The sequence below is a fragment of the Passer montanus genome, unplaced genomic scaffold, assembly GCF_014805655.1.
Source record: "Passer montanus isolate IOZ18808 unplaced genomic scaffold, ASM1480565v1 scaffold87, whole genome shotgun sequence".
NCBI lineage: Eukaryota > Metazoa > Chordata > Aves > Passeriformes > Passeridae > Passer > Passer montanus.
Window position 1 is genome coordinate 1008032 of NW_024374034.1, and position 14262 is coordinate 1022293.

Here is a 14262-nt window from a genome sequence, read left to right on the forward strand (position 1 = left end):
GCCAACTGTGTAGGGCTGGGCTGGCATCCAGTGCTTCCTCCTAGCTTGGAAGTGCCCCATGGACCACCAGTTCAGCAGTTCCAATTCCTTTCCTGTCCAGTCACACGAGGAGTAAAAATCATCACTACAAGGTCTGTTTTACTGTTGGTTGTTTTTTTTTTCCTCCATATTTTTTACATGGATTTCAAAATTGTGGCAAATATTAAGTGATGAATTACCAAATGATTTGGTAACTTCCACATTGTATTTGATCACTTAACTAGGTTGAGTATATCACATTTTGGAGAAAAATTAATGAAACTTATTTGCATTTGTATTAAAAATTGAATGTAGTACAAGACTCCAAAAGAAGGGATGATGAATCTTACCATGTTTTAGGCAAGACAATGTAGGAAAATTCAGAACTGGGTTCATTACTTTGTATCTGTCTTAGATGCTGATGTTTGTGAGAAATTCTTACAAAGAATATCAGAGTAATTATGGTTTTAATGATTGACTACAGCCAGTTTTCATAAGTGGAAAGGACTAAGGTGGAAGCAATAGAAAACATGGGGCTTGGGGTGTCCTATGATTTCATCCTCATACCACTGATCTAAATGGCAGTCTTCTTTCATCAAGAGGTCATTAGGTCAACCAAGTGGTTAAGCTCCTAGTAGCTTAATTTATGTCAAGGGGACTGCATGTTTGCACAACCCATCTGAGAATACCACCAGGTCCCACAGGCCTTCAGACAAATTTTGCACTTATTTAACTTGGTGTGGAGTAAGAGTAGATTCTTGTCATTAGTGCAATTAATTAAAATATATATCATTATAATCTTCAGCAGCATTCACCTATTCAGAAGCATGCTCTCTATTTTGTGCACATAACTTCCCTTGACATTAACAGGAGGGGATAATAGACATGGAAATGTAAAGAGAGGTTTTAATACTCTTCCCTGTGACCTTCCCAGAGACATTGTATTTTCTCAAGCTGACCTCTCATTATGCTGAAAACTGCAAAGAAAAAACTCCACGGTTTCTGTTGCTTTTTTTGTTCACTTCAGAGACTACAGACATTTGCCCTAAGTACATTCTGTTAATAATTATTTTGATTGTATTCTAAAAATCCACATCATTCCCAAAGAGGGGAAAAACACAAAAGAAACCCCAGTTGGTGAGAGAGGACAATGTGCAACATTATAAGCCGTGCTGGAGCTGCCTGCCGTGATTGCCACTCAGAGATAAAAATCATTCCTCACACTTTGAGACAAAAGTAAATGGCAGTTTGCAATGTTAAGGACCCCTGTGGAAATAAGATGAAATGAGACAAGGCTTCCAGACCTGTGAGAAAAATCAATCTGATGGAAAATTGACAAACTTGTTTAACGTGTCGGCACAAGATCTGAGAGCTGACCCGTAGAGACCTCCACTTAGGCATACCGTGAAGTTACTGTCAGTTCTCTTAATCTGTTCAATTACACAACAGGATCTCAAAGGGGACTTTTTACCAGACATCACTTTAAATTAACTTTTCTCCTTCGTGTTTTAAACTTGCAGTCCTTCCCCGCCTCTTTGCAGCAACATGGGTAAATTATTAAAAACCCACTTGCTTGTCAGTATAAATGCTACAAAAAGAGATCAGTTTAAAATTTTGATTGGAAATAGAGAAGATTTGTGAGGTTAAAAAAGAAAAATGCTCATCTTGTTACATGTCACCAAATTAATCTCCATGATAATGTTTCTGAGGCAAAGGTATATTGTTTTTCTAGTTTAGGGGAATGAAGAAATGGTAGCAAAAACAGCACACCATAATTTTTATTCTATTAGGAACATGAAACTGTGCCACTTTTCACAGCCACGGGCCACAGAGTGAAACAGAGAAGTATTCAAAATGGAAGATATACAACTGTACTCAACTGACCCTAAATGTAATTTTTTTTCCTTGGGGAAGTGGAGTGGGAATAGGATAGGAAGGGAAGATGCTAAATAATGCAAGAGATGAAAGAAATTTAACTTTGAAGATAGGTAGAGAAAAATTTAAGAGGGAGAGATGGAACTGCAGATGGCCAAAGAAGAGAATTTTGGATTTTCTGTCTTCATTATTTTATTAAATGCACCACTGAAATAAAAGACTAATTTTCCCCCAGATCTGTTATATTTGAAGTCTGAAGTGATGGATTCTATAACTGAGCAGAAAGAGCAGTAGAAATGTGGCCTATCAACTAAATTCAAGTACCAAGACTTATTGAGATTGATGGGTGTTACAGTGCAAATGCCCAGAAATATTATTTAATAGGTTAATTTTCCCTAAATACATTCTGTTAACTAGCAAGCTCATAGAGAATGTCACAGTGTCACAGTAGCCACAGTAGTCTGTCTCCTATTGATTTGGAGTAGGTGTGGGTTATGTGATGCATCCTGCTGCTGATGTGTCTTGTTCTTGTTGATTTCAGTGGAATGAGGATCTGTACCAGGTTCTTTGCTGGTTTTCCATTTTATAGTTTGATTTTTCTATTAGACAGATTGAAGGTGAGAGACCAATATTTATTTTGTGTAGTAAAGAATGAAGAATGAAACACCAAGATGAATGATAGTGCATTTTTTGGGGGGTGGGGGAAAAAAGTACACATGGAGAAGGAATTGCATCTAGGAAGAGAGCAGAGGCAAACAGCTTATTTTTTCATTCAGAAGGGACTAAGTGATATTCTACCATTCTTGTTAGAACATATTGGGGAAAGAAGGTTTACATCTGTAACAACTTAAAATACAAAAGGCATAAAATTCTGAAGGTCTCTTGTCAGTTTTGTTGGAAGTATTAATATTGTTGTAGTGTCGACGGCTCTTGATAAAATGCAACCAACTGCTCAAACAGACAGCACTGTAAAAAGTTCTGTCTTAATTAATACTGTGTTCTCAGTTTGAAGATTTAAGGTAAAGTTACATTAAATACCTATTTTATAATCATGTCTGCACTACTATGAGAGATACCTTTATTTCAGCAGTGCAGTAATTTGTAAAAATTTTTTTTCTTTGTATAAGTCACTGTTAAGGCTTATTGGAAACTTGTTATAAAGTAGTATTAACTACTTTCTCACTTTCTGATGGACCTGAGAATGACCTTGTTGCTCTTTTCACCAGCAAGAACTTTATACATGCTATGCTTTTTACAGGTTTTAAAAACTTCAGACCCCTCAAAGTCTGCAGAAACTCAGGTTAGACTCAATAGTAGACCACCCATGCTTGTGGATTTTTAGGTAGGTCTTCATCTTAGACTATCTAACTTAAAAAGGCAAATTCTGAGTTAGGGAGTATGGAAGTAAGTTTTAAGACTGTAACTGAGGCCAAGGGGACCCAAATCCACATCTCAGTTTTGATGGGTCGTTGAATGGTTAGCCCTCAGTAAACCCCTCAAGCCTGATCCCTTGATCCAAGAGCAGAGGTGGCATATTATGGCTAGTGATTCCAGCTGCCAGCTCCTGTATGTTGCTTATTGGAGACTACAATAGGTAACACAATTTTCAGAGATGCCCTGTGCATCTGTGGGCACTCTTAAGGGAATAAAGACAAAGTTTGCTCAAAATTAGAAGGGTAGCAGTTCCACTCCTTTATGGAAGATTTTGGTAGATCTTCATGTCTTGTGACTTCAGCTACAAAGGAGATTCAGTGTTACTGAGTATTAGCCCTTCTACTGATGCTAGTACAAATATTAATACTGAGTACTTAGTATTAAACACTAAGTATCTTCTAAGCAAAGGGTCAAGAACAAGGTGTATGATAAATCTCACTAACACATATATAAGAACATAGATCACTATAATGACAACTAAGTGGCTTCCATAGTATGTTTTAGCTCACTGATGTTAAAATGCTAGTGCAGTATCAATGGTTTTAGATGCGAATATAACAGAGCCTTGAAGACTGTGGTTAAAAAAATACTTCAGGGATGAGTCTAGGCAAGTCAACACATTAAAAAAGTCATTGAAATGTAGCTGCCAGCAAGTTAGGCTGGTGGGTTTGCAGACATTCTAAAAGGAAGCACAATCTACATATCACTTGTTTCTCATTTATTTCACTCGTGCTTTCTGTCAGGAGGAAAGACTTTTTCCTTTATTAGACAGCAACCAACAAGGGGAGAGAAGGACAGATGTACACAAAGCAAGGAAGTCCTTTTTGCTTTTATTGATGCAAGCTTGACTTACAAGACAGAAGTTTCTGTAGCTTTTATCATCACAGTATATGGTCACCTCCTGTTAAATTTCCAATATGCCCCAAGGACTTACCCATCTAAATGCAGAGGCTTTGGAAATTCTTACCCTTTCTCTTATACCTGTGGTTCTTGTCTGTTATATCCTGATGATGCAAAGAATTACCCTTTAGTCACTATCTGTATCAAGGGTGGGGTTTATTTGTTTGTTTCCCATTAATCTATTTCTCTTATTCCCACATATTCACACTATGGCAATGCAATTTTATCCTCTCCTAGGCATAAAGGGCAATTTCCCAGACTAGAAATGAAAAAATGTGCTGATCTTACAGAAAATTTCTCTTCCTTTATTGTTGCCGTTGCCACTTCCCAAAAATATTCTGTCATGTTGGCAAAGATCCTACACAGATCCTATCAAAGGCATCCTTGCTTCTGCCAAGTACCAGATCTTATCCTTATGCCATGATACACTGGACTGCAGAACATTTAAGAAAGTCAAGTGATAGCTTTGGTGGGTTTTGCTTCATTCTGCTTCTTTTTCTTTCTTTCTTTCTTTCTTTTTTTTTTTTTTTGGTCTGTGGGTGAATGTATTTTTAAAATGGATTCAGATGTTAGATTTCTCTCCAGTTTTCTAAAATATCAACAAAATTTCATTGAAAAATTTATGAGTACAGACACAAACATATAAAGGTGGGAAAAAAAGTTTCTGAGGGCTGGTGATAATTTCAGTATTTAACAGCTGTCTGCATTTGCTCAACCCTACCTCTGCTAAGGAGATTTCCACCCATGGAAGATTTACCCAGATTTATTTTTCAGAGGCAATTTTTTTACAGGCAAATTTCTTGAGCTTAATTTACTGCACATCCTTGCTGGAATAGTTCTCAATTCTTTGCAGATGCAAAGTCACAGAGAGCTGCCTGGAGAGATATGATTTTACATGCCTTGAAGATAGCGCAGAGATGCAATTGCAAAATCTAGCTCTCACAGAGAGTTGGGAATTTGTGACAGTCCCTGAAGGACTTTGCATCCATAAATCAATGACTGGATTACACTGATTCATAAATGTGTTACTCTTCTATCTCTGGCTAATGCAATACAAGTAGTCGTCCTGCCGTTAACTGTTTCTGAAGCCAAACACAAGAGGATATAAAGGATATGGCATATATTCAAACAGAAAAGTCAGCAGGTAATTTGCTCTTTCTGCTAACAAAAGAACTTCAATATCTCTAGTGTTGCAGAAAGAATGCAGAAATAAATGTAGAAATATTCCTTAATTTAAGTTCTGTGTTCAGAAAATTTTACTAAAAAGTAGTGATTCATTCAGACCCTAAAGGGGATTGGTGACAAAGTCTGGTCTACAGCAGGAAAGCTCAACAAGCTGTGGGGATAAAGCTATAGGTTTGTTTGCCAGCATTTCCTGCTCTGTAAGAATCCAGGAACCCTCATGGTGATGTCACCTCCTCAGCACTGTACCCACTGTATCCCGTCAGCCTGGCTCAGAACCTTTGCTGCCTTGTCCCATCCCACACACCCCCTGGACTGCCTGGCAGCCAGGGAGAGAGGCAGGAGGGAGCTGTGTGTCGAGGGTGCAGCTGGCCCATGGCTTCTGGATGGGTGAAGGGCTTTCCCCGGCCTCTGCTCCACTGGAGGGCTGGAAAGGACTGATGCCCTGCACAGTGAGATCCACTGCAGCAGCAAGGGGCTCTGGGGCACAGTGCTGAGCAGGAGCAGGGCTGAGTTGGGACCCATGATACTGAGAAGCAGTGATAACCATGCCCTGCAAAAAACAGATGAACCATGGAGCTATGTCTTTGTGAGAAGATTGAACTTGCCTGGGATAGGTCTCTAGTTCTGAGGCTGACACACATGAGACAACTCATGCCTGTGCCATTCCTGCCCTCAGGAAGCCACAACAAACCATTCCATTGTTTCTACTGAGAAGACATGAAGGCATGACTTTCTTGAACTTTGGACTTAATTTCAAATTTCTGCAGAGCCATTAAAAAGTAATTTTGTTTTAGCTACAACCTTTTTGGTTACTATTAAAGATTTCCAGGTTTATTTACTCCCTAACCAGCAAGCAAATCCTTGCTGTGTTTCTTTTCAGGAAAATTATTTTTTTCTATTTTCTAGCTTTCTCATTGACCTCAATATGTGAACACCCATGAAAGACACAAGCAAGGTGATTAACATTCACTACATTTGTTTCTCATGTCTCCAAGGAAAGAAGGATATGAAGCATTTTGCTTTGTATATAAATATGACTGCCTCTTTAAGAGAAAAAAATACCCAACCCATACAGCAGATTAGTTTATATTGCTTCAGAGACCATGACTCACATTATGTGGTTGGGAGAGGTGACCAGAGATTAAAACAACAGCACAAAGACAGCCTCTTAGTCCTTTAAATGTAAGAACTGAGATGCTGATTTTGGTTCAAGGAGAAGCCAAAGCAAGGCACCTGGGGCAAGTTAACTGTGTGCACTGAGAGTTAGTGCTGCTGAGAATATTCTTGCAGCTTTCTCTAAAAGCTGGTATTTTGAAAACACCAAAGGCTGTAGCATTTTGCAATAGGGTACATAATGAAAGCATGAGATTATGAAATTTTCAGTTCAGAAATCTTTATAATTTCACAGCAGCTGAAAATGCCCAATAATCCTCATTGTAAAATTTTTCATTTCAAGACTTCTAACATTCATTTAAACACAAACACTTTTCATCAGCTATATATAGAAAGACCTACCTAAATATTGAAGAGGAAACAGTTCAGCTCGCTGGTTTTGTTGAATTTTGCCCCCAAATAAACCTGAAACACAACTCATTAGCAAAATTTTATAAAGTTGAAACTTGGATTTAATTTATATAATCCTAACAGCCTTTACAAAAAACCCAGCCCTAAAAATAAATTAAAGAATTCTTGCCTCAGTTTCTTTTTAACAGATGTAAAGATGCCGCTGTTACGCAGACCTATATTCCACGCTAACTTACTCCAGTTTGTGAAAGTAGCTCCAGTTAAGCAACCACAGCCACAATGCTGTGTGTGATTCAGCCAATTTGTGTTAATCTGAGACTAATGCAGACAAAGAGCCAGAGGAACATCTGAACTTTTCCCCAATTTTTCAGCAACTATGTAATCTACAATGATTGCGTATGTTGAAAATACATCCAAAGAGCCTAGCACAAGGAGGCTTTTAGTAAAGCAGGACTTGGAAATATAAGACCCCATAAAATATGGGTCACAAAATGTGACCATGTACCTACCCTGCTTAGATTGGCAGAGCACAGCTATTATCACAAAGAATTATTTGGCTTTTCAGTAGTGCCAGTCTATGGTAGATTCAGTAGTGCCAATCTATGGTGGATGCTTAAGCTTGGAGCATCTCCCAGGGTGTCTGTGGTTTGAAAAAAGAGCTTCACATCTCTGCTTCTAAGTATACCAGAACTTCAAATAAAAATCTCAGTCACTTATATACTGCCAATATCACATATCACTCAGGGGAAAATCTGTAAGAAAAAAATTACAGGAGGCAAGTTAACATTGTTTTAAATATTTTATTGTAATGGACTCTTTAAATGGATCTGCTTTAAAGTGACTTTCTGTTAATATGGGGTTTCATAAATAAGCAGCATAAGCCCTCACCTGCTTTAAAATACAAATATGAATGTTTACAAGGTTAGGTATCATCATATTATTTTCACACATGCTCCTACCATTGTTGTTGCAAAGCATTACTTTGTTAATAACCATTTCTTTACCAAGAGAGTGGTCAAGCACAGGAACAGGCTTCCTGGGCAGATGATCAATGACCCAAGCCTGTCAGTGTTCAAGAGGCTTTTGGACAATGCCCTTTGTTGCTCAGTACTGTCAGATAGTTGGACTAGTTGGTCACTACAGATGCCTTGCAACAGAAATAGTGTATCCTATCCTATCCTATCCTATCCTATCCTATCCTATCCTATCCTATCCTATCCTATCCTATCCTAATTATTTATTAGACGTAACAGTACTTTTCCTTTCCTTGTACAAGATCCCATGACCTGAAGAAAGCTTGCTTTGGGCATCTGTTTTCATAAAACCAAAGTGTATGTGACCTGCTACTTCTCTTGATTTTGCTCCTGTCAACACCACAGTTTATGAATAATCACCAAGGCCATATTTATCTTAATAATTTGTGTGGACATCATTGAGCTCATGAGAAGCCCAGCTGAAAGCCTGAAAAAAAACCTGTTTGTTAATTATTCTTAATAGGGCTATTTTCTCATTTTAAAAGGATTAAAGCTTTTCATAGAATAAAACAATTTCTTGGGTTAGACCAGGCCTTAAAGATCACTTGGTTCCAATTCCTCTGACACTGGCAGAGACCAAGTTGCTCAGAACTCCATCTTGACCTTGATACCCCCTTGATGGGGCATCCACAGCTGCTCTGGACAACCTGTTCTAGTGCTTCACCACCCTCACAGTAAAGAATTTCTTCCTTGTATCTAATCAAAACCTACTCTCCCTCAGCTGGAAACTATTTTCCTTGACGTGTCACTACATGATCTTGTAGAAATTCTTCTCCATCTGTTTTGTGGGCTCACTTCAGGTACTGGAAGAGCAGAGCTACCTCATCCTGAAGTTTTCTATACTTCTGGTTGAGCCAGCACAATTCTCTCAGCCTTTCCTCAAAGCAGAAGTGCTCCATCCCTTTCATCATCTTGGTGGCCTCCTCTGGACTTGCTCCAACATGTCCATGTGTGTCCTTTGCTGGGGAGTGTGAGAGACCAAAATGTGAAAGGTTAAGACTCAATCAGCTACTGGCAAAAGCAGCACATGATTTGCTGGGGGCAGATTTGCACCCCCAACCATAGCAGGGAGGTGAGCTTTTGGGTGTGTGGCGGCAAAATCTCTGATCTGTCTAAGAACAGCCAAGGTGCAGAGGGGGTGAGCGAGTGGAGGATGACCACCAGTGGAGGACAGCCACAACAAACCAACCTTTGTTTGGCAGCAAGCTGAATTTTGAGCCAGGTTATAGAGAAGGCTGATAAGAAGCAGATCATGTGAGGTGGGAGAAACTTTTTACCATGCCCATGCCCTCCCTTGCACAACTGGATCACGTGTAAAACTCCCACCTGGGGTATCAGGACATTCACATGTAAGCCTGAAGACACTCATCCCATCTGATGGGGCATAACTGGCTCAAGTACATAGTTTCGGTATTTTTGAGAGAAATACATTTTGTCCCTGTTCCAGGACTTTTAGAATATGCCAAGTACTGCACAGAGAACCTGCTAGCAAGGGACGTATGCCATCTTGGATTTGGCATTTCACTAAATTTCCCACTAATCTGGGAGCCTGGGCAAAGTGATTTTGAACCTGCATGAGACCTGCATCACACTCACCAATTCTCCTTGGTGAGGCAAATTGCACACAAACACTCCCCTCCACATAGCCCTTAGGTGGTGAGAGATGAGTGGAATGACCACCAGGTGAACTAACTGAGTTTGCTTTAAGCCTTAATTACATCTGGATTTAAAGAGAGAAAATAAACATTATCTTTCTCCTATAACCACCTACCCCTTAATTAAAGAAACATTTAAGAGTTTGTCTCAGCCTTTCCTGCAGGCTGAACAAGCCCATCCTAGAAATGTTTCTGATAAGAAAGTGCTGAGCCACAGGTTACCCTATCTTAACAACAGGTTCCCACAAAGAATTTGAAGGAAAAAAGGACATTTTTTTTTCTAGTAAAGTAGGCCTTTTGGACCTAGGGAATCTAGAAATCACCTATGAGTTTTTCAGTTCACTCTATGTTTTGCATATGAAAAAACAGAGATAATTTTTATTTTTACAAGAGGCAGTAGCTTCCACCATAATGATATTTTCCCTGTATGACATGTCAAAGATGAGTGTGCAGTATTATTAATTCTCTAAAACTACTTTGTAAACTATTAATATAAGGATATTAAGGAACTATCTGTGTCAACACTGCAATTAGAAAAACATATTTTCATCCAGAGTTCCTATACCACATAAAACTAAAATTAATTAGTCGTGGTGAGATCTGTAGATCAGTATGTTCATAAAATTGAGATGAATAGTCAGTAAAAGGCAAAACTACTGGAAGTGACTTAAATGACTGAAGTGAATACAGATGACCAGTCAGATCCATAATATTTTAAAAATCTGTAGAGTTACAATACATCTTAGATGGAAAAAGATCTATAGTTGTCGTGTAATTAAACTCTGTCAGTCACAGCAGGGCCAGTTTACTAAGGATCATATCCAGGTGAGTTCTATCTACTCAACAGTGGAGATTTCAGACTCTCTGTTAGTGCAGTCTAAGTATGGTTAGCAGCACAGATAAACAGAAAACATCACATCCTTATTGTTTTATTAAAATTTATTGCAAGATCAAAGGTCTCACGAAAAAATAGAAACTTACAAATTGTGTGAATAGTTTTAATGCACTCATAAAGAGACATTAAAAGAAAATTGACTAAGATTCTGTACTATATCTGCAATATAATTCACAGGCTTTATTCTTAAAATATTGTTACCATTTAGGAGTAAATAAACAGCATAGCATTACACATGTTCACAAGTATTTACCACTTATTTTAAACAAAATCTTTACCATATACTTTTTTTCCAGAGAAATTAGTTCATCCCCATTTTGAAAAGTCTATAAAGAAAACATTCAACATCCTCACTGGAAGTAATGTGAGTTGATGTTTCTGTTGTAAAAAATTATGCTATGGAAATCAACAAATAGGTTTACAGGGTTATACAGCCATACTAAACAAGCTTCTATGTTATGCTGCATTAGGCCTTCTGGATTAGCAAAACATTTTGACAATAATGGCGACTTTTCAGCTGAAGCTCAAGGATCATATCCAGGTGAGTTCATAGTTTGGATTAAAATGCTGTAACCTCTTAAAAAGAAATATCCAGTGTTACATACCTGACAACATTCTTAACCAAATGGTAATACTCTAAAGGTTAAGGCAACTCCAAATTGAAGCTGCAATGTCTGTATTTTTCACAATTCCCTGCTCAAATTTAACTCCTTAGAATGCAATGTGTGAGAGAGAGTGAGAGAAAGGCTGTGTGACACTTGGTTGCTGTTTGGGATTAAAACCTATCAGTCCCACAAAGAAAATTAATAATTTTATGCGTTTAATTTGGACATTTCCTTGGATACACTGTATTAAGAAGCATCTGATCCTATAAAAGATACCCACAATGGGATGACCTCATGATGGCCTTCTCAAGGTAAGCACTATTTGTATTGGAAGATCCATTCCAAAATAAAACCACACAGGAAATGAGAGGGATCCTGTTATTGACTTATACCCATTCATCAGAATTTTCCAATTCATCAACAGAACAGCATAGTCAGAGGAGACAAGTTCACTTACAATAGACATAAATTTTTTTTAGCCAAATATAATAAGCATCACCAACTTATTTCTGATAGTTGGTGTATTCAGCTATTCTTTGTCTTCATGAAATGTAGCTGGTTATTATTGTTAGGGTAAGCAGTATTATTCATTATTAAAATGTTATTATTATTATTATCAAAATGTCAAGGTGGGAAAGATTTTAATATCACTACAGCTTCCTATATTTAAAGAAAAAAACCCCAAAGATGTTGATAAGAAAGTTCACCGTAGATTTTCTTATTACTCTGTATCTTAAAACCACTGGCATAGCTTTAGTAAATAAAAAGCATCAAGTTTAGTTCCCAGTTTCAACATATGCCTCTGTTGATCAACTGCACTGATGCTAGCACTGAGTTACCATTTACAGATCAAAGAAACACACATGACCAAGGCAAAATAAACAGAGGAACACAAGCTTAACATCTATAACTCAAACTATCCAGAGAACTAGTAGGAATCCACTTCAAGAAATTTGCCAAAGGCTTTTATCACTTTTATGCACACAAAACCACAATGCATTTCTAAAATTTTGCTTCAATATTTGTACTTAGTTGTACAGTACGTTAAAGTCAGTGTACAGCTTTTGCCATTTTACTGTAACCTCTGTAAACTCACAACTATATTGCATCATATGAAAGGTTATAAACCCTTCTGCAATCCCCATTAGATCTACCGAATGCAGCAGAGTGGAACATGTTGGTACAGAAAGTTAGGAGCCAGAAGACATATTGGGTGTCCAGCCCATTTGATAAGCCCGCTCCAGTGTTCTCTTGCAATCCTGCAGCACAGTACTGAAGGTTATATGTGGATATTGCTGCACCAGCTGCTCCACTGTGGCCTCATTCACCTGCAACAAAAGAACAGAACCTGTGATGTGCAGAAAGTGAATGAAAAGGGTAACATTAGGCAAGCTAGAAGAATGGAAAAGCTTTGGACTCCTGGGTGGATTTGCAGCACGAGGCTCCTCATTATAAACCTTACTATAAGTTTGGTGCATTTATCACAAAATAAATATACAGAATGTAATGTCCGGTTAGAGAATGAAAAAAAACCAAAATCAAACCCCATGCTTTGATTTCATTGTAGAGGAGGAAGTTTTATAATCCCGGTTAAACAAAATGATGCCCAGAGTAATAGATTTCTTACTTGAAATAGAAGCTATTTACTCAAAGTTGCTCAAGCAGACATACATTTAAAAACGTGAGATTATTTTGGCTTTGGCAAATGAAAATAGATTACATCTATTAATTAATTTATGGTACAGTTATGGAGACATTTAAAAATGCTAAGTAGTAACTGCGGAATTAACTTTCCTGAAATGAACTTGCACTGTATGGTTGCTATCAATAGGTCTGCAATAAAAAGTAATAGATAACGTGACTAAAGATAGGGGAAAAATACTAACTATTCTATGTTGTGGGTAGATCAAGTACTCCTTTATGTCTCTTTTTCCAAAAGGTAAAAATCCTGCATGACTTCACATACATCACTAGCAGAAGATTTTATTTTAGCCTTCTTTTGTGAGGGTAACACTGCAGAATTGGGATCAATAATTAAAAGGTGGTTGGTCTGGGATGTCCCTCTTAAATTTGAGACATCAAAGTTAGCACCTTTATTCTTCATAACACAACGTAATCAAACCCAGCTAAACCTAACACCCTTAGAACTCCAGTGCTGCAAGGGGATTAATTTGTTCAATTATTTTAAAGATGATTGCAGTTCATATCAGAGAGGTAAATGGCTTTCTTCAGCCTTTAGACAAATAAAAGATTAACCTAAGAACCATGACCTCTAGTTGGCTCTCTCTGAAATCTTTGCTGAACAATTGGGCATTTTAAAATGCATTGATACTACAGTTACTGAATCACCTACATCAGTAGCATGTACAACTTGTGGCATTGTTTGTTTTTCTTCCCTCAGTGTACCACTTTCAAGGCCAAAAGTAAAAAGCCAGACTGTAAAGTTTACTACCATTACAAAAATCTGTCTTGCGAAAAATATTTTAAAGCACGGTAATCACAGTATCTAATCCTATTTTTGTCCTTAAAAGATAACAAGGAGAACATCCTTCTGAACAGTGATTGCACCCAATGACAAGGATAAATGAAAGGTTTAATATCCAGTTCTTCTATTTTGATAATAGAAATACTCAATCTTCATTGGAAATTTCATCTAGCTGAGACTAACTTGGATAGAAAGCTGGTTTAACTTCACAGCACAAACTGTACTTCTCTGGCAAATTGCTATGTTACAGTAATATCTTTCAGTGCTGAAAAACAAGAAGTGACTTTGAAAAAGCAAAATGAAATCAGAGATAGCACAAGTCCCCCATAATATTTGATATTTACAGCTGAATACATACTTGCAAATTGTAAGTTACAATTCACAGAAATATTGCTTGGAAGGGAAGAATCCCCAAAGTAGCAGTAATTTGCTACTTTATGCCTAGCAAAAAATAGTCCAAAGTCTCTTTTCATTAGAGTTATGCTGCAGAGACCCATGGCAGAATCTATCACGCTACCAGAAAGTCCTCTTAATGTTTAACTCAGCCACAACAAAGAGGCTTACAACTGACAGTGGCTTATTTTGCTCCTTCTTAATGGGAAGCTTGAATAAAATGCGTTATTTATCTACTAGATAGCTGCAAATTTTACTA

General features: G+C 37.7%; 1 protein-coding gene across 1 annotated transcript in view; it reads right to left on the reverse strand.

Moving 5' to 3' along the window:
- Positions 1–10549: 10549 nt before the first annotated feature.
- FBXL17 (F-box and leucine rich repeat protein 17) overlaps positions 10550–14262 on the reverse strand; it is a 280165-nt gene continuing 276452 nt past the window's right edge. The window contains exon 9 of the mRNA XM_039733406.1: positions 10550–12453. Coding sequence (XP_039589340.1) covers positions 12316–12453 — 138 coding nt within the window. The 3' untranslated portion in view covers positions 10550–12315. The remainder of the gene's footprint in view (positions 12454–14262) is intronic.